Source organism: Hemitrygon akajei, chromosome 15, assembly GCF_048418815.1.
Source record: "Hemitrygon akajei chromosome 15, sHemAka1.3, whole genome shotgun sequence".
Classification (NCBI taxonomy): Eukaryota; Metazoa; Chordata; class Chondrichthyes; order Myliobatiformes; family Dasyatidae; genus Hemitrygon; species Hemitrygon akajei.
In genome coordinates, this window is record NC_133138.1 from 26747687 (window position 1) to 26769237 (window position 21551).

The 21551-nt window shown below is 42.2% G+C and overlaps 1 protein-coding gene across 1 annotated transcript in view; it reads left to right on the forward strand.

The window, feature by feature from the left end:
* The window catches only part of ccdc69 (coiled-coil domain containing 69), a 58746-nt gene that overhangs the window by 13992 nt on the left and 23203 nt on the right, over window positions 1-21551 (forward strand). The window contains exon 2 of the mRNA XM_073067324.1: window positions 9641-9707. Coding sequence (XP_072923425.1) covers window positions 9641-9707 — 67 coding nt within the window. The remainder of the gene's footprint in view (window positions 1-9640; window positions 9708-21551) is intronic.

Consider the following 21551-nt stretch of genomic DNA (forward strand, 5'->3'; position numbering starts at 1 on the left):
GTGGGTAAGTTAATGGGAAGTATTCTTGGAGATGGTATATATAATTATCTAGATCGACAGGGTCTGATTAGGAGCAGTCAACATGGATTTGTGCGTGGAAGGTCATGATTGACAAATCTTATTGAATTATTTTGAAGAGGTTACTAGGAAAGTTGACAAGGGTAAAGCAGTGGATGTTGTCTATATGGACTTCAGTAAGGCCTTTGACAAGGTTCCACGTGGAAGGTTAGTTAGGACGGTTCAATCGTTAGGTATTAATATTGAAGTAGTAAAATGGATTCAACAGTGGCTGGATGGGAGATGCTAGAGAGTAGTTGTGGATAACTGTTTGTCAGGTTTGGAGGTCAGTGACTAGTGGTGTGCCTCAGGGATCTGTACTGGGTCCAATGTTGTTTGTCATATGCATTAATGATCTTGCGTGATGGGGTGGTAAATTGGATTAGTAAGTATGCAGATGATACTAAGATAGGTGGCATTGTGGATAATGATGTAGGTTTTCAAAGCTTGCTGAGAGATTTAGGCCAGTTAGAAGAGTGGGCTGAAAGATGGCAGATGGAGTTTAATGCTGATAAGTGTGAGGTGCTACATTTTGGTAGGAATAATCCAAATAGGACATACATGGTAAATAGTAGGGCATTGAAGAATGCAGTAGAACAGGGTGACCTAGGAATAATGATGCATAGTTCCCTGAAGGTGGAATCTCATGTGGATAGGGTGGTAAAGAAAGCTTTTGTTATGCTGACCTTTATAAATCAGAGCATTAAGTATAAGAGTTGGGATGTAATGTTAAAATTGTACAAGGCATTGGTGAGGCCAAATCTGAAGTATTATGTACAGTTCTGGTCACCAAATTATAGGAAAGATGTCAACAAATTAGAAAGAGTACAGGGGAGATTTACTAGAATGTTACCTGGGTTTCAGCACCTAAGTTACAGAGAAAAGTTAAAAAAGTTAGGTCTTTATTCTTTGGAGCGTAGAAGGTTGAGGGGGGACTTGATAGAGATATTTAAAATTATGAGGGGGATAGATAGAGTTGACGTGGATAGGCTTTTTCTATTGAGAGTAGGGGAGATTCAAACAAGAGGACATGAAAATTAAGGAGCAGAAGTTTAGAGGTAACACGAGGGGGAACAACTTTACTCAGAGAGTGGTAGCTGTGTGGAACGAGCTTCCAGTAGAAGTGGTAGAGGCAGGTTCGATTTTGTCATTTAAAAAAAATTGGATAGGTATATGGACAGGAAAGGAATGGAAGGTTATGGGCTGAGTGCAGGTCGGTGGGACTAGGTGGGTGTAAGCGTCCGACACGGACTAGAAGGGCCAAGATGGCCTGTTTCCGTGCTGTAATGGTTATATGGTTGTAATTGGGTGTTAGAGTACAGATGTGATGATTGAGAAAAGGAGGTAAAGGATTAATGAATAACAAAAGGTCAGTGTAGGGACGTGTCTGAAAGAATGAGACAATTTGGAATGAAGAGGGGGATTACTCTGAAAGCCCACACAGACTCAAAGGCTGCTTGTACAGTATTAATTTGGAGGTGATATGAGTAGGAGAGGTCAAACAAGATTTCAATTTACTGGAAGAATAAAGGTACAAATAATAGAAAAGTGACATGCAAAATTTGGAATCTCTGATTACCTGAAATTGTAGTCCTCCATTTTGAGTCCAAAAGATTGTATTTGGTCAGAAAGTGAGTTCAAGCAAGGTACTACGGAAAGCTTGGGGCCACCTGTGCATGGTGAAATAAGGTGTGCCACAGAGTTAACTCGTGATGCTTAATCCAGCAGTCTTTAGAGGTCCTTTTTTCATGTTAAAGCAGTGTTTCAGGTTTGCTTTACTGAAGAACTGAACTATTTTGGGAATGGCAGCAACTTTGCTAAAGAGGACTGAATATTTGGTCAATGTAAGAAAGCAAATCGAAGATTATAAAGTTCCTCTCTGCCTGAACCTCGCTCTCCTTCCCCTTTGTTAGCTGCAGACTTCACGAACTTCAGAAGCAGAGTTCTTTTGATGCTTGCTGCTAAACCGAGGTGCGTGCAAGCCATGCTATCATACACAGTACTTTTCTTTGTAAGTAAACACCTAGCACCTTATCGATGTACAATCTTTTAAGCTTGCACATCCTTCCACCTGCTGTGTGCCTAGCATTTATTAGGCCCACAAATCATCTGTAAATGTAGAAGAACCATGAAAATAAGAACTTATACACACAGAACAATTAATGCCAGTGTCTCTATCCATCTTTGATTTAAGTCCATTGGCCTTTAGTCTTTTTGATAGCCCAATAACAATCATTTCAAAGTAACACACTCAGACACTCACACTCACGCAAGCTTGTTTTATTTAAAGCATGCAGAGTTGATTCCAAAGATTTTGATGCCGCTAATGGAAGTTAACAGTGAATATATTTATAATCCATCCATGTTATTGATCAAATTGGTCACAGCACTGTGGCATACATAGTGGTTAGCATAAAGCTATTACAGCACCACCGATCACCGATTGAGTTTCAATTCCCACCACTGCCTATAAGGAGATTGTAGGTTTCCACCCAGATCCCAGAGACATGCGGTTAAGGTTACTGAGTTGTGGGCATGCTGTGTTGGGGTCAGAAGCGTGACGACACTTGTGCGGCTACCCAGCACAATCCTCGCTGATTTGATTTGATGCATATGATGTACTTCACTGTATGTTCCAATGTACATGTGACAAATAAGGTTAATGTTTCTAAAATCATTATATAGTCTTGTCTCTGTCAAGTCTCTTTTTTTCTATATCATTTTATGTCATCTCATTTGCTCCTTCCCTATTGTTGTGTTTGGTAAACGGAAACACCAGTGCGTTTGAACAGAAAAATCCTACAAAAAGTAGTGGGTATGGCCCAGTTCATCACGGGTAAAGCCTGCCCCACCATTCAGCGCATCTATACGAAGCGTTGTCACAGGAAAGCAACATCCACCAACAGGAACCCACACCGCCCAGGAAATGCTTTCTTATCACAGCTGTCATTGGAAAGAAGATACAGGAGCCACAGGACTCACACCACCAGATTCAGGAAGATATTGCGCCTCAACCATCCAGGCTCTTGAACCAAATGCGATAACTTCACTCAACTTCATTTGCCCATCATTGAAATGTTCCTGCAACCAATGGGTCCACTTTCAGGGACCCTTATGTTCTTTTCCTTATTGCTTATTTATTATTATTATTTAATTCTTTTTGTATTTGCACAATGTTTGAACCCCAAGTTGGTGTGGTGTTTCATTGATTCTATTATGGTTATTATTCTATTATGGATTTATTGAGTATGCCTGCAAGAAAATGAATCTCAGGATTGTATATGTTAATATATATTTACTTTGAACTTGGGTAACAGTTCACAAAGTTAGGACAAGCAGGGGTTGCTGATGACAATGAAACATAGATGTCAGAAGTTAGTGCCATGTCATAGTCCATGACAACGAGTCTCCATTAATATCTGAATTACAGCGCACAAATAAGTCACCAGGACAGCTGAGTCCTTAGCATCTCGATGTAAGATCGATCCAGCTAGTCCAATTCCACTGCTCTCTCCCCACTGCTCTACACATGCTTTTGCTCTGGACACTTCATTGATTTTGTCTCCACTACCAGCTCCTGACAATATATTCCAAAACCTAAAGATACAAAGCTCTGCAAACGAGAAAATCTGCAGATGCTGGAAATCTGAGCAGCACATGCGTAATGCTGGAGGAATTCAACAGGCCAGGCAGCATAGAGACATAGAAAACCTCCAGCACAGTACAGGCCCTTCGGCCAATGATGCTGTGTCGAACACATCTTTACCTTGTAAATTACCTCGGGTTACCCATAGCCCTCTATCTTTCTAAGCTTCATGTACCTATCCAAGAGTCTCTTAAAAGACCCTAATGTATCCGCCTCCACCACCATCGCCAGCAGCCCATTCCACATACTCACCACCATCTATGGGGGAAAAAAAATACCGTTGTCATTTTGGGCCGGAACCCTTTGGCAGGACTGGAGAAAAAAAAGCTGAGGAGTAGATTTGAAAAGTAGGGGGGAAGGTAGAGAGAGAGATGCCAGGCAATAGGTGAAACTTTGAGGGGGAGGAAAGAAGCAAAGAGCTAGGTAGTTGATTCATGAAAGAGACAGAAGGCCACGGAAGAAAGGGGAAGGGGGAGGAGCACCGGGGGGGGGGGCGTGATGAGCGGGCAAGGAGATAACAAGAGAGGGACAAGGGGATGGAAAATGATGAAGGTGGGGGCGGGGGGTGTGGAGACATTTCTGGAAGTTTGAGAAATCAATGTTCATGCGATCAGGTTGAAGGCTACCTAAACGGAATGTAAGGTGTTGTTCCTCCAACCCAAGTGTGGCCTTATCCCGACAGTGGAGGAGGCCGTGGATGAACGTATTGGAATGGGAAGTGGAATTAAAGTGGGTAGCCACCGGGAGATCCCACTTGTTCTGGTGGACGGAGCGTTGATGCTCGGCAAAGCGGTTCCCCCAGTCTCTGCAAGATGTTTTGTGCATTGTCAAAAGCTTGAGATCAGGTACCATGGGGCTCAAAGATGGCTTCTTTTCCACTGTTATAAAGATTGTTAAAGGTTAACTTTATTTGTCATATTAACATCAAAACACGCAGTGAAATGTGCCGATGGCTTGAAAGCAAATCAGCGAGGATTGAGCTGAGCAGTTGCCTGTGCTGCCATGCTTCTGGCAACCACCACTTACTAAGCCGAACCATTTGACCCACACCTGGAGGAAACCACATGGTCAGGAGGAGAACGTGGTGGGAACTGAACCCCGATCTTACAGCTACCATTGCGGTAACCATGATGCTACAGAGTTGCCCTATAAGACTCTGGAACCAACCTCTTGTGTGTTAAAGTTGGTCTCTCAATCTACCCCGTCATAGTTCTTGCACTATGTGTCAACCTGCACTGGACGTTCTCTGTAGCTGTCACACTGTTCCACATTTTTTCATTTACACTACCTCTGTGTACTCCTGTGTATGGAATGATCTGTCTAGATGTTAGCAAACAAAAGCTTTTCACTGTATCTCAATATCATCGTCATTATGTACTGCGTCGAATGACATGGGTGATCAATGGTTTCTGACCGTTATTGTTCTTGGCAAATTTTTTCTGTAGAAGTCATTACCAATACTCTTTAAAGATTGTCTGTCTGGTGTTAGTGGCTGCATAACCAGGACTTGTGATGTGCACCAGCTGCTCATAAGATCTGCTCCAGTGCTTCACGTGACCCTGATTGGTGGGGCTAAGTCATTGCTACACCTCACCCAAGGGTAAACTGCAGGCTGGCGGAGGGAAGGATCAGCCTACAACTTCTTTGGTAGAGACGTATCTCCACCCCACCATGGTGAATCTCAGTATATGTGATAATATTAAGCAAATTAGCGATTACATTTGTTGCATAAAATATTTTTCTTCTTTCACTTCTGGATCTTTTGCCAGTCATCTCTATTCTAGGTCCTGTGTAATGCTCACAAACTGCTAGAGGAATTCAGTGTGTCGGGCAGCTTCTATCGAGGGAAGTGAGCTGTCGACTGTGACCATTCATCAGATAAGTCCGCGTGACAGGTCTCCGCCCGAAATAATGGACCACTTATTTCCCTCCAGAGGTGCTGCCTGACCTGCTGAGCCTCTCCAGCATTTTGCTGAAGAGTTCCAGCATCTGCTGAATCTCTTGTGTGCAATGTCCTCTGTGTTTTTCTGTCTGTGATTGGAAACATTTTCCCTTTATCTATTCTTGCGAGTACCTTTCATGATTATAAGGGCTTTTTATCAGGTCTCCTCTCGTCCAAGGAGAAAATCACCTCCTCTTGCCTGTCCATACAAGTAAATTTATTCCTTTTTGGAATCACTTTGGTAGATCGCCTGCACCCTTCCCGAAGCCTTTGGAAAGTGTGGACCCTGAAGCGGAAGGATTATTCCAGTTGTAACATGTCATTGTTTTATAAAGGATTTTCAGGATTTCCTGTTTGGGTGCTCAATATCTCTCTTTATGATTCGTGCTCCAGTTGCCTGCCCTGCCACTCTGAAGGAGTTATGCTTATACACCACTGGATCGTTCCTTTCTCGCACCACTTTAGAATTGTGTTTTCCAGCTTCAATGCCCGTTTCCATTCTGCCAACATTTAGCAATTCTCAGCCTGAAATTTCATCTGGTCCTCACCACCCATTCCATCAAGCTGCTTAATTTTTTAATTTTATTTTACTGATTGTGTGGAGTAGGCCCTCCCAGCCCTTCAGGCTGTGACGCCCCAGTAACTTAGACAACCCGAATGAACCTTTACAGAGCAATTTACAATGACCAGTTAACCTCTCTGGTACGTCTTTGGACTGTTGGAGGAAACTGGAGCACCTGGGGAAAACGCATGCGTTCCACGGGGAGGACGTACAGACACTCCTTAAAGATGGCGCTGGAATTTAATTCCAAACTCGGGCACCCTGAGCTGTAATAGTATCGTGTTAACCACTACACTACCACGGTGCCCATATATCTCCGTAAAGTCTGTCACTCTCCTCCTAGTTGATCCCTCCTCCAAGTTTTGCCTCAAGTCCATATTTGGACTTATTCACGACAAACCTATCATGTATCATGCTATCAAACACATTGGAAGTCCATGTATGCCATTAACCACATTTCTCTTGTCAGCCCTCACTGTTACTTCATTTCAAAACTCTTATCAATTTGGTCAGATGAACTTTGTCTCTAACAAATCAATGCCAGTCTTTTCCAATTATACACACTGAGATAGAGATGCACACTTAGTGTAAATCTATCCTTTCTGGAATTTCTGATTTGCTGTGGTTATCGCTTATCTTTCAGTACTAGGAGCGCAAAAGGTTAAAATGTGTGGGGAAAGGGCATACACACAGTGGACAGTCATTTTATCAGGGTCAGGACTGGACCCGGTGTGGTCTTCTGCTGCTGTAGCCCATCCACTGTAAGTTTTGACATGTATGTTCAGAGATGCTCTTCTGCACACCACTGTTGTAACACATGATTATATGAGTTACTGTTGACTTCCTGTCAGCTTGGACCAGTCTGGCCATTCTGTCTGACCTCTGTCACTAACAAGGCATCTTTGCCCACAGAACTGGCACTCACTGGATGTTTCTTTGTTTGTGCACCATTCTCTGTTAACTCTAGAGACTGTTGTGGAAACTCAGGAGATCAGAAATTTCTGAGATACTCAAATTACTCCGTCAGGCACCAATAGTCATTCCATGGTCAAAATCACTTTTCTTCCCCTATTCTGGTGTCTGGCCTGAATAACAACATGAACCTCTTGACCCTGTCTGCATGCTTCTCTGCATTAAGTTGCTGCTGCATGATTGGCTGATTAGATTTTCACATTTAAGTGAAGTTTGATAGATACATGGACAGTAGGGGTGTGGAAGACTCTGGTCCGGGTGCTTGCTGATGGGAGTAGGCCAGTTGCTTCTTAATGAAGATGTTTTGGGGGATTTTTTTTGATGGCATAAAGCCCAAAGATAAATATATTTAGGCTTGGGACTCATACCTCCTCCATATGCTGGTAAATACAAGACAAGTGGGAAATGGTACAATTCCAAATTGGCAGGTATCCTTAATCTAAAACTGACCCATTCCTGAATTCTGGACCAGTAAGGATGAAAACTAAGTACATTGCATGCATTGTTTAGAGCTCTCAGTCCAACATGCCTGTGAATACAAGTTATAGGCACTCCAACCATGTATATGTGCACAGCATAGTATATTCTACTGAGTGACTGGACTTGTGGATGATTACTGGGGAGGACTGTAATGTTCCTCCTTTGTTTTGATTTTTCACAGGGTCCGTGTCTGAAGGGCTTTAATCTGACTTCTGTGGCTTTGATGGTTAGCCTGTTTGGCTTGGACGGAGAACATAGGGAGCCTGGTCACTGGCAACGTGTCAAGGAGTTCAAGGAATTTGAAGCATTCATTTGGCTCAGCCTTTGGAAATGACAATATTGAGATTCATCATGTGGTCTTAATGTGTTGTTAGGAGGTATTTTGAGATGGTTGATGTGTTTTATTGATTGTCACACTTCATCATCTTTCGGGTAGCAAGACGGTAAATGTGGAGGGTCGGACCTTCCATGAAGTGACATTTGGTCAATGTGCGCTGACTCTACCCACGTAGGCAGGCGGGTGATGTCTGTTCTCAGCGAATGGTGATATGAATGACAGGGCAAGGTCAATGAAGGTTGTAGTTGTAATGAGGATAAAATGGAATTGCCTTAAGTATGCAACAGTGTTAATGTAGCGATGGTGTTCTCCACTAGCTGACAAACCTTGAATCACATGGTCTCAGAATCAGCAAGAGGCCATAAACACAAGAGATTCTGCAAATGCTGGAAATCCAGAGCAACATACATGCAAAATGGTGGAGAAACTCCACAGGTCTATGAAGGGGAATAAACATTTGACATGCCAAGACCCTTCATAACTGTTGCCTGACCTTCTGAGTTACTCCAACATTTTGTGTGTTTTGCTAAGAGGAGGCCATTTAGGCCAGAAATATACAGACATTTCCTTACTTAAATATTGGTAAATAGTTAGAACTCTCTAATTCAGAGGGCTGCGAAGTTTCATTGATTGAACTGATTCACAATAAAAATTTATAAATGCCTGAGATTTAAAGGAATCTTGTAATATTGCAGGAGGCAAGGTAGGTTAGCATTGATGTTTTTTTTTTAAATGGAGCAGGCTCGAAGGAACAGATAAGACCATGAGACTTGGGAGCAGAATCAGGCAATTTGTCCCAATGCATCTGCTCCATTTCATCTTGGCTGATCCATTTTCTTCTCAACCCTATTCTCCTGCCTTTTCCCCATAATCTTTGGTGCCCTGACTAAGCAGGAACCTATCAACCACTGCCTTAAATACACCCAAATGACCAGGCCTCCACAGCCAATTGTGGCAACAAATTCCACTGATCCACCACTCCCTGGCTAAAGAAATTCCTCCTCATTTTCATTCTAAATGGACGTCCCTTTATTCTGAGATTGTGCCTGCTGGTCCTAAACTCCCCCTCCATAGGAAACATCATCTCCACATCCACTCTATCCAGGCCTTCCATCACTTGATAGGTTTCAATGAGATCCCCTTCCATTCTTATAAATTCCAGTGAGTAAAGGCCCAGAGCCTTCAATCGCTCCTCATACGATAAGCCTTTCATTCCCAGAGTTATTCTCCTGAACCTCCTCTGAGCCCTTTCCAATGTCAGCACATCCTTTCTTAAATAAGGGGCTCAGAACTGCTCACAGTACTCCAAGTGAGGCCTCACTAGTGCCTTATAAAGCCTCAACGTTACATTCTTGCTTTTATATTCTAGTTCTCTCAAAATGAATGCTAACGTTGCACTTGCCTTCCTCACCACAGACTCAACCTGCAAATTAACCTTTAGGGAATCCTGCAAGAGGTCTCTTGAGTCCCTTTGCACATCAGTGTTTTGAATTTTGCTCCTGTTTCTAATTCTTCTTAGCATTGCCTATTGCTGACTCTTCCATCATGTGCAAATAACTCTGAACAAATTATTATTTCAGTATTTTATTTAGAAGTTGCAATGTATGCAGGATGAGTAATATTGTTTATTTTTGATTTGAACAGAAAGAAGCCCAATCAAAACAACACAAAGAAGTTTCTCAAGAATTAACAGTACTCCGTGGTGATGGTGGTAAGAAACTGGTGGCGATTAATTGTTCTGGTGTTGTAGTATGGAGGGCTGGGTTAGAAGGCCTGAAATGCCTTGATATGATCATTAAACATCATCCTTCTTTAACTTTGCAAGTTGTATATCTGCCAGGAAAATTGAAGCAGATTTAAGATTAACTTAACCGGTGAAATGATGACTGTCCATCTTGTGATTTGGAGTCAAATTGATTCAATGATAAGATTATGATGTTTTCTGTAAAACATAGCCCAATGATGCAGGTTGGTCTGGATTTAACTGCCCATTAGCTATACGACTCAGTATGTCACCTCCAGTGCTGTTGGTCTTTGTTACAGAATTAGATTTGTCCCTTGGAAGCTGCTACATTATATTAGTATCCTGTCAATAACAAACAACCAGGTTTAGGAACAGTTAATACCCTACAGTCATCATACTCTTGAACCAACATGGATAACTTCACTCAGCTCAACCCTAAACTGATTCCACAACCTACAGACTCACTTTCAATGACTGTACAACTCGTGCTGTTGGGAGCATTTATTTATTTTTAAAAATTTGCACAATTTGTCTTTTGCCCATTGATTGATTGTCATTCTTTGTTTATGTATAGGCTTTCATAAATTCCATTGTATGTCTTTATTTTCCTTTAAATTTCTACAAGAAAATGAATTACAAGGCAGTATATGGTGACAGGTCTGCACAGTACTTTGATAAATGTACTTTGACTTTGACTAACAAAACAGAAACACTGAACCAGATCATCCAGTTGGATGTCCACCCATGACTTCCTATACATTGCGTCCCTTTAAGGATATTAGCAATCCCTGCTGCATTTGGATTGTTTCTCAAACATTGACAAATCCCAGACAAAGTTTGATGGGCCTACCCTACACATTGTCTCTTTGATTGGTATATAAAGAAGGCTGTGTGAACAGCCCTTGATATGGAAGCTTCTCTTGGTTCCATCCCTTTTTGCAGTGGGGTTTCATATGCACAGAAGAGAGCTGAGAGACATCACCATGGGCTTCCCGGTCAATTGCCTCTAGGGAGGGAGTGGAAACTTAAACATTTTGAAGCTATTTTTTTAAGAATTTAGGGCCAGCTGCAGTTACAATTGTTTTCCCAAAATGTCTCTGCCTTCTCAGCTGGTATTACGGGGAGATAATGATATAAGCAGTGTTAACCAAATGTGCTCCAACGCAGTACACACTACTCCCACATCACTGCTCCTATATTGAACCATAGACTTTGAGGGAGGCCAGGGTCTAACGCAGCTGGACACCTCTAAGTACAAAAGCTGAGGTGCAAAGGGACTTGGGAGCCCTTGTGCAGGATTCCATACAGGTTAATTTGCAGGTTGAGTCTGCTGTGGGGAAGGCAAATGTGATGTTAGCTTTCATTTCAAGAGGACTAGAGTATAAAAGCAAGGATGTAATGTTGAGATTTGGAGTATTGTGAGCGGTTTTGGGCCCCTTATCTTACAAAGGACATGCTGGAGCTGCAGAGGGACTCAGAGAAGGTTCATGAACATGATCCCAGGATTGAATGGCTTGTCATATAAAGGGTGTTTGATGGCTCAGCGCCTGCATTTAATAGAATTCAGAAGAATGAGGGGTGTCCTCATTGAAATCTATCAAATGGTGAAAGGCCTCGATAGAGTGGATGTGGAGAGGATGTTTTCTCTGGTGGAAGAGAAAACCAGAGGACACAGCCTCAGAATAGAGGGGTGTCCTTTTAAAATGGAGATGAGGAGGAATTTCTTTAGCCAGAGAGTGGGAATCTCTGGAATTCCATGCCATAGGCAGCCATGGAGGTCTCGGCTTTATGTGTGTTTAAGGCAGAGGTTGATAGATTCTTGATTGGTCAGGGCATGAAGGGATATGGGGAGAAGGAGAGTGGGGTTGAGAGGAAAATTGGATCAGCCATGATGAAATGGTAGGCACACTGGATGGGCCAAATGGCCTGATTCTGCTCCTATAGCTTATGGTTTTAAGGACATTAGTGAATTAAAATTCTTGCTACATAAGGATTGTTTCTCAAGTGCTGTTCTTGGTTCTAGGTTAGTTTTAATTCCAGATTTATTTCAGTTAATTTATATGTTCAGTTAATCATGACATGTTATGCACTAATTTCTTCAGATTATTAATTCAGGTTGCTGGATTGTAGTTAAGGACCATAACTGCTGTGTTACTTAACTCCATAAATATTGTTAAGACAGCAGGAATAATTCCAGCACTCATCCAAACAACCTCTCACTTATCAGAACTCATCTAACTTGTCCAACCTTTAATCATGTGATAACTCCCCCATTTTGGGCACTGGTCCAGTCAAATTTCTCCAAACTGCTGCCAATGCATTAATATTCCTATTTAAATAAGAAGCCCTATACTTTTAAAGGGATCACAACCCTTCTTGAGATTTTGTTCCCAAATTAGCAATAATCTTGTTTTTAAAAAAAAAATTCTCTTGCGTTCCATGGTAAATCTGAACAGAGATTCTTGTTGATTAATTAATTAGTAACAATAACTATGAACATTTATAAGGAAAAAAGATGTCTTTATTTACACTTTGTACATGTTTTCATTGCATTACTATTAATAGAAGTATAACTTAGACTAAAGCATTTTAGAAAACCTGTTCAAATGATTAATGTTAATCTTAAAAGACAATTGAAAAGTAAAATAATTTCTAACTAGTATTGTTATTATAATCCTTCACTATCCAAATACTGATGGGTACACCAGGCCTGTGAGGATTTCAATACGTATCCTGCAATGTCACGTCGTCTTGCAACCTGGTGCCATGCTGGTGTGTGACGTTTCCTGGGAAAACATCTCGCAGCTCTCAGGTTCTAAACAAGTAATTTGCTGCTTCATTTGGCTGCAAAGATACTCGTGTATCTTTTTTATTATGGGTGGAGTTTAAAGAATTGAGGGGCGGCACTGCATGCCGTATGCCAACAAGAATTTTTGTGTGTGCCTTGTGTACTCCAAATGTGATCTTGTCAATTCTCTATCCTCCCCATTTTTGCGTTCAATTCCTATGACAATGAATGCCATTCCAAGCTTTCCCAGTTGCTATCCACTGGCATATTATGTATCAAGTTACCCAGATCCCTCTTGCATTGCAGAACTCTGCAATCTCTCACCATTTACAGTAAATAAGACTCAGCTTTATCTTTTCCTGCCAAAGGTGGAAAATTACAAGCACTGCAGCATATTCCATTTGTCAGATCTTTGTCCACTTACATAACCTAATTGTATTTCTTTGTAGCCTCATTGCGGTCAGCTCAGTCTTATTTGTCACCTATCATTGTGCCAGCAAAAAGTTTAGTAACCATTGCTTCAGTGCTTTCATCATGTAAAGTATAAAACATTGAAAAGCCACCATTGTGTTGTAATCCCCTCATTACACCTTGCCAGTCAGATGTGTACCCTTTACAACAACTCTGTTTCCAATTGGACGGACAATATTCTATCTACACCAAAACCTGAACAAGTTATCTTGGGGGAACTATTTATATGATATATTTTGTGTTTATTGAAGTTATGTGGAACTGCTTCTCCATAAGTGAACACTCTTAACATTTATTAAACAAATCTGTTATTATTCAAATACGCTGATGTTATGAAATGGAAGCTTTTATCTGCTGTGAATAAACTAGTTATGCGCATTCCATTTTTGAGTTACATGACTTGTTAAAGAAATCAGTCTGTGCCAACTTTTAATGGGGCTGAAAATGCAGTTGAACAAGACCCAAGTGGCAGCCTTCTGTTCTGCAATGATGATACTGTTTGTCGTGTTACTTTCTTTCCTGCACAATGGCATGACCTTCCTTTCAGAATCAGAGCCATATTATATATCACCGGCATAGGTCGTGAACTTGTTAACTTTGTCAGCGGCAGTAAACTACAATCAGTACATGATAAATAAAGAAAATAAACTGAATTTCAGTAAATATGTATATTAAATAGTTAAAATAAGTAGTGCAAAAAACAGAAAAAAGTGAGGTAGTGTTCATGGGTTCAATGTCCATTTAGATAGCAGATGGCAGAGGGAAAGGGACTGTTCCTGAATCACCTCCCCTCCCCACAGGAGTTGGTTACCTGTAATATTATAGCACAGTATCATGCACAAGGCAGAATGGGGTTTTACATTAATGAAGGAACAGAGACAATAGCCATCAATCCTTTCGAAAGTACTCTGCCATTTTTATTTGTTTCACTGTAGGGTGTAATACAGAGGAGAAGCTAGAAGTGTTCAGATTGATATGTGACATTATCAATGTGAAAATTAGCCAGCGATTCATGGTGAAAAGACATCTCATGAATGGTGAATTATCATAAGATAGTGGGTGACGCACCCCACCTGCTAAATTTGTAATAAAACAAAGTTAAGCTATCATGGACCAAGTCTCAAATTGTCTTCACAGTGCACTGAAGGACCATGCTAGGAAGGCTGAAACTCGTATTCAGCTGATAGGCGAGTGAATGAATGTTAATATAGAACAGTACACGCAGGAACAGGCCTCTTGGCTCACTGTGTTGCACTGAACTAATTAAACTAGTGATTAAATGACTAAACTGATCCCTTCTGCCTGCACAATATTCATATCCCTCCACTCTGCACATTGATGTGCCTCTCTAAGAGGCTCTTCAGTGCCTCCTCGTAGCACTCCTGCCTGCTCTGGCAGCACTCTCCAAGCACACATGACAGAGCTAAGGTGAGTGGGAGGACAGATGATTGGGAAATTTTTAAGGAACAACAGAACTTAACTAAAAAGGCAATACGGGGAGAAAAAATGAGGTACGAACGCAAGCTAGCCAGGAATATAAAGGAGGATAGCAAAAGCTTTTTTAGATATGTGAAGAGAAAGAAGATAGTTAAGAACAATGTTGGGCCCTTGAAGAATGAATTGGGTGATATTGCTATGGGAAACAGAGAAATGGCAGAAGAATTTAATAAGTACTTTAGATCTGTCTTTACTAGGGAAGACACAAGTAATCTCCCAGATGTATGGATGGGCCAAGGACATAGGGTAACAGAGGAAATGAAACAGATTGACATTCGGAAGGAAATGGTGATGAGTAGACTGATGGGACTGAAGGCTGACAAATCCCCAGGTCCAGATGGTCTGCATCCTAGGGTACTAAAGGAGGTGGCTCTGGAAATTGCGGATGCATTGGTAATCATTTTCCAATGTTCCTTAGATTCAGGATCAGTTCCTGAGGATTGGAGAATGGCTAATGTTATCCCACTTTTTAAGAAAGGAGGGAGGGAGAAAACAGAGAACTATCGTCCTGTCAGCCTAACATCAGTAGTGGGGAAGATGCTAGAGTCCATTATTAAAGATGAAATAGTGGCATATCTAGATAGCAGTGATAGGATTGGGCCGAGCCAGCATGGATTTACCAAGGGCAAATCATGCTTGACTAATCTATTGGAGTTTTTCGAGGATATAACCAGGAAGTTAGACAAGGGAGATCCAGTGTACCTCGATTTTCAGAAGGCATTTGATAAGGTCCCACATAGGAGATTGGTGGGTAAAATCAGAGCTCATGGCATTGGGGGGAAGATATTGACATGGATAGAAAACTGGTTGGCAGATAGAAAGCAAAGGGTAACGGTGAATGGGTGTTTCTCGGAATGGCAGGTAGTGACTAGTGGGGTGCCACAGGGCTCGGTATTGGGACCACAGCTGTTTACGATTTACATCAACGATTTAGATGAAGGCATTGAGAATAACATCAGCAAGTTTGCTGACGATACTAAGCTGGGTGGCAGTGTGACATGTGATGAGGATGTTAGGAGAATTCAGGGTGACTTGGATAGGCTGGGTGAGTGGGCAGATACTTGGCAGATGACGTTTAATCTGAATAAGTGTGAGGTTATCCACTTTGGGAGTAAGAACAGGAAGGCAGATTATTATCTGAATGGTGTAGAGTTAGGTAAGGGAGAAATACAAAGAGATCTAGGAGTCCTTGTTCATCAGTCACTGAAGGTGAATGAGCAAGTGCAGCAGGCAGTGAAGAAGGCTAATGGAATGTTGGTCTTTATTACAAAGGGAATTGAGTACAAGAGCAAGGAAATCCTTTTGCATTTGTACAGAGCCCTGGTGAGACCACACCTGGAGTATTGTGTACAGTTTTGGTCTCCAGGGTTAAGGAAGGACATCCTGGCTGTAGAGGAAGTGCAGCGTAGATTCACAAGGTTAATTCCTGGGATGTCTGGACTGTCTTACGCAGAGAGGTTAGAGAGACTGGGCTTGTACACGCTGGAATTAAGGAGATTGAGAGGGGATCTGATTGAAACATATAAGATTATTAAGGGATTGGACAAGATAGAGGCAGGAAATATGTTCCAGATGCTGGGAGAGTCCAGTACCAGAGGGCATGGTTTGAGAATAAGGGGTAGGTCGTTTAGGACAGAGTTAAGGAAAAACTTCTTCTCCCAGAGAGTTGTGGGGGTGTGGAATGCACTGCCTCAGAAGGCAGTGGAGGCCAATTCTCTGGATGCTTTCAAGAAGGAGCTAGATAGGTATCTTATGGATAGGGGAATCAAGGGATATGGGGACAAGGCAGGAACTGGGTATTGATAGTAGATGATCAGCCATGATCTCAGAATGGCGGTGCAGGCTCGAAGGGCCGAATGGTCTACTTCTGCACCTATTGTCTATAACTACCTATCTCCTGTTCCCCACACAACAGTCTCTAGAGGTTACAGAGAATGGTACAAATAAAACCAGAAAAAACACCAGTCAGCAGCAGTTCTGTGGGTGAAAATGCTTTGTTCATGAGAAAGATCAGATGAGAACAGCCAGACTGGCTCAACATAACAGGAAGGTGACAGTAACTCAGTTAACCACGAGTTACAACAGTTGTGTGCGGAAGAGCATTTCCGAACTCACAACACTTCAAACCTTGAAGTAGATGGGCTACAGCTGCAGAAGACCACAAACGTACACTCAGTAACGACTTTATTAGGTAGAGAAGGTATTTAATAATGTGGTCACTGCGTTTTATGTAGTGTGAAAGGTGGCAAAGTTAGTTCACAATCAATGTTTCAGCATTTGACCAGAATAGCTTGTGTAGGGTTTAACATTTAAAAGAAGAATTAATCAGCTCACAATTGCTAACCAAATCATAAACATACTACTAATGTTATTGCAGAGGATGACCAGAAGAACTTTCTCTTTGCTATTCCTTTCAATGATACAGCAAATTTAATTGTTAATTTTGCACTATCGTTGTAGAGCATTAGATCTTTACAGAAAGTCTCACATCTCTCTCTATTCTCTTAAATACTGTACAGTGCTAATGATCAAATTTCCTATGTCATCTTGGAAGCTGGTAGTGTCTCTAATGGCCTTTTGGTACAGGCCTCTGTGTCAGCTGGCAGAGAAATTAATTTGTGACAGTGAAACTCGAATGCATTGCTGGTCACTTTCATTAAAATTCTTGTGTACATTGCACTATCATTCTGTATAAATGACTAACAGTAAATTGAAGCTGATTCTACTTACTGTTATGCTCTTTATTTTCAGTGAATTTTGATTTTTCTGGATTTCAGACAATGAGAATAATCAGACAGTACAATTAACAACAGGAAAAAAATATAATTCACAACATGCTGGAGGAACTCTGTATGTCAGGCAGTACCTGTGGAAATAAACTTTCCATCGGTGCTGAGTCATCATTCCTCTCCAAAGTTGCTGCTTGACTTGCTGAGTTGGTCCAGCATTTTGTGTGTGTTTTGCTGGATTTCCAGTACCTGCAGAATCTTGCGTTTACGAAATGTATTATTTATGGAATTGTCTCAAACATAGTCATCAAAGGGAATACTGAAAACTACAGACTGTCCTTTTGAATATGGAACCATTCCTTTAAGTATCAGTCTCCTTAGGTAAGTATTTCTAGTGTCCTTTTTAATTTGACTTGTCTCAATCTGGACAAGTCCAATTAAGATTGATTGTTCTTTCACGATACCATGTTTTAATGTTAACCCAAGGCGTGACTACTGATCTTGTTTTCTCAAGCAAAAATTTATTTTCAAAATAGATTTATATTCATTTTAAATGCATGAGAAGTTTTTAAGTTTAATTAAATTGCAATTCTAAAATGGAATGGAAGTATCAGATCTGCTTCAGGTCCCTCACACGTATAGAGAGAGATAGCAGAGGGCACTTAAGGTAAGAGGGGATAATTTCAAAGGAGATGTGAGAAGTAAGTTTTTCACACAGAGTGTGGCGGATGCCTGGAATACCCTGCCTGGGTTGTTGGTAAAGGCAGATACATTAGGGATTTTTAAGAGATGTTTAAATAGGTACATGAATATGGGGAAAATGGAAGGGTATGGACTTTGTGTAGGCAGAAGAGATGAGTTTAGCTGGCCATTTGATTACTAATATAATCGGTTCAGCACAACATTGTGGGCTGAATGGCCTGTTCCTGTGTTGTGTTGTTCTCTGTTCATCACTCTATGCTGCGCAGTAAACTGTGTCTGCGTTAACAACCAGTACACCGGGGGGGGGGGGGGGGGGAGGCAGCCCACGGGTGTTGCCGCACCGTCCAACGCCAGTAAAATACACGGCGATATGGCTGGGGTGGTGGAAGGCAATCTGTAAAGATCACTAAATTAAATTTAACAGTCTGTTTCAGGACAGTGATGCTTCAATGAATTCACGTGACAGCTGATACCCTTTGCTTTTCTGTATTTGACCATTTTCCAAGCAGAAGTAAACTTAATATTATCAAAGCACACATATGCCACCAAACACTATCCTAAGATTCATCCTCTTGCGGGCATTCACAGAAGGTACAGAATAAAACAGTAGAGTCGATGAAAAACTACACACAAAATAAAGATGGACGAACACCCAATGTGTTCTCTTTGCACAGAAGGGCAATGAGTCCCTATTTCACTGTTGTTTCAAGTAGCTTTCACTTCACAGTTTGTCCGCGCAGCAAGCCAGTATAAAGTTCCTTTCTGTTTCTCCAATATCTTCCCTTTGTTTCTCCTCTTGTCCTTTTCATCCCCACAGTCCTCTCTTGATCTTGGGAGGTGAAGATTCTGAAATCGCCAGTAACTCTGTTTTGCACCAAATAATTACTGGATTCTACATCACAGTTTCTGTTTACATTAGGTGCTTAGTTTTTAACAAGAAGTGAAATTAAGACTGTGGCAGAAGGTTGAAAATGTGTACAGAGGTTACGTGCAGCTGGCACGTGTTTACGTCTCAGACTCTCATTATCACGACGACTGCAGACTCTGTTTTCTCCTGTTACTTCACTAACCCAAACACATGGTGCAGGTCTCCGGACTCTGATAGTGAGGTTTGTGAGATGTGCAGCGAGGATCAGCAGGAAAGGGAACTAATTTGTCCTCTGGCTGGATGGGGGGGGGGGGGGGTGGGGGGGGCGGGGCGGGGGGGATTTCATTGATATCTGTCGAATATTAAAAGCCCTAGATAGAGTGGATTTGGAGAGGATGTTTCCTATAGTGGTGGAGTCGAGGACCAGAGAGCACAGCCTCAGAATACAAGGACATTGCCTTAGAACAGAAATGGGGAGTTTTTTAGCTAGAGAGTGATGATTCTGTGGAATTCATTTGCAGGCCAAGTCATTGGGTATATTTAAAGCAGCAGTTGCTAGATTCTTGATTGGTAAAGGTGTCAAAGGTTATGGGGAAAAGACAGGAGAATGGGGTTGAGGGTGATAGTGATTCATCCATGATAGAACAGAGGAGCAAACACAAGAGGCTAAATGTCCTATGGTCTTATGGATGCTGAGTTGTAGAAATTTCACAACATAAAGTGAGGCCAATCAGCCCCTTGAGCTGGGGACAGTCTCCTGGCAGAAAAATTTAGTCAATTCCATCATCTCTTACCATGTAGCAGTTATTGGAACACTATTACAGTGCCAGCAACTTCAGTTTAATTCCACCAACGACTGTAAGGAGTTTATACATTCAGCCCCTGACCCTGTGGGCTTCCTCTGGGAGCTCCAGTTTCCTCCCACATTCCAATGACATGAGATTAGTAGGTTAATTGGTCACATGGATGTATTTGTTCAGCGTTGGCCTTGTTGTGCCGGAAGGGACGGTTACTGCACTATATCTGCAAGGAAATATTAAATCCTGCATATTATAATCCTCTGACTTTTTTTTTCCACTGATTCTGAGACCTTGAGGACTTTTCTAGGTGTTTTTCAGCATCTGAAGTATGAAGATGGGTTACATTTGTTATGCAAGAAATTCGGGGTTTGAATTGTGCAAGGCAAGCTCCCACGGCAATCATAGTACCAGCTCAGAGTTAGTGGCATTGATTCAGGAGTTAAAATCAACTAAGATGGCCAGGCTTTGGCTCAACAGGCTTGGGCAAGAACAGGTACAGGCTAGAACTTAAGCTTGAGAAGAAGGGTGTTTAACAAGATGGCAGGATGGTAGTTCAGACAGTGGAATGCTCCTCCTGAGAGATGTGGGACTGCAGATACCTCACGGTTTCCCTGACGACTATGTCTGCGGGAAGTGCAACCAACTGCAGCTCCTGACTCACAAGGTCAAAGAACTAGAGCTGGACCATCTTGGAGAATGAAAACCTGATGGATGAGACTTTTGCTGAGGTGGTCACACCCACAGTGCAGGCTTCAGATAGCAGACAGAAGAAGTAATGGGAGTACGCAGTCAGTGCAGGGTTTCCCTGGGCTCATTCTCCTCAGCAACAAGTATAACCCTTTGGATGCTGCTGGGGTGATGGCCTATCAGGGTACAGCAGCAGCCACCAAACCAGTGGGATCAGCAGGGAAGGGTAAAGTCAGGTTGACCGATAAAGACGGGAGACTCCATAATTTGGGGGACAGTTAGGAGATTCTGTGGTTGCGGAAGAGTTGCTAGGATGATGTGTTGCCTTCCAGGTGCTAGGGTCAGGATGTCTCAGAGCAGCTTCAGAATATTCTCAGTAGGGGGTGAGAACAGCCAGAGGTCATGGTGCACATTGGCACCAATGAGATGGGTGGAAAGAGTAATAGATCCTGTGCAGTGATTATAGGGAGTTATGGAAGAGGCTGAAGAACAGGACCTCCCATATAGTAATTTCAGGATTAGTCCCGGTATCATGTGCTAGTTAGTGCAGGAAAGGATGATAGTACAGATGAATGAGTGGCTGAGGCAGTGGTAAAAGGTGCAGGGTTTCAGATTTCTGGATCTCTTCTGGGGAAGGTATGACCTGTACAAAAAGGACATAATACACCTGAACCCAAGAGGGATCAAAGCCCTTGTGGGCAGGTTTGCTAGAGCTGTGGGGAAGGTTTAAACTAATTTGGAAGAGGGTGGAAGCTGGTGTGATAGCGGCAGAGGGTGGGGCAGTTGGTTTAGAAATCGATGCACAATGAGACTGGGGAAGGACCGGCAGACGATAGGGCAAAATTGCAGTCAGCGAGAGGAGCTGAAGTGTAACATGGGGGCAAAATCGAACAGGGTGATGATACAGGACGGAAGGTGTTATATTTGATTGCACAACGTTTAGAAGATAAGGTAAATGCTCTTGTAGTACCGTCAGATTGGGTGGTATGATGTTGTGGGTATCACTGAGACGTGGCTGAAAGAAGATCACAAGCTGGAAATGCTTATAAGTCCCAATTCCAGCTCCCCTCTTACCCCTACTCCTTCTCCTCACTTGCCTATCAACTCCCTCTGGTGCCCAGTCTACTCCCCTTTCCTATCAAATCCTTTCTTCAGCGCATTACCTCTTCCACCTGTCACCTCCCAGCTTCTCACTCCATCACCTCTTCCCCACCCACCTACCTTCCCCCCCCCCCGACTTCTCCTACCACCTTTCAGCTTATATTCCTT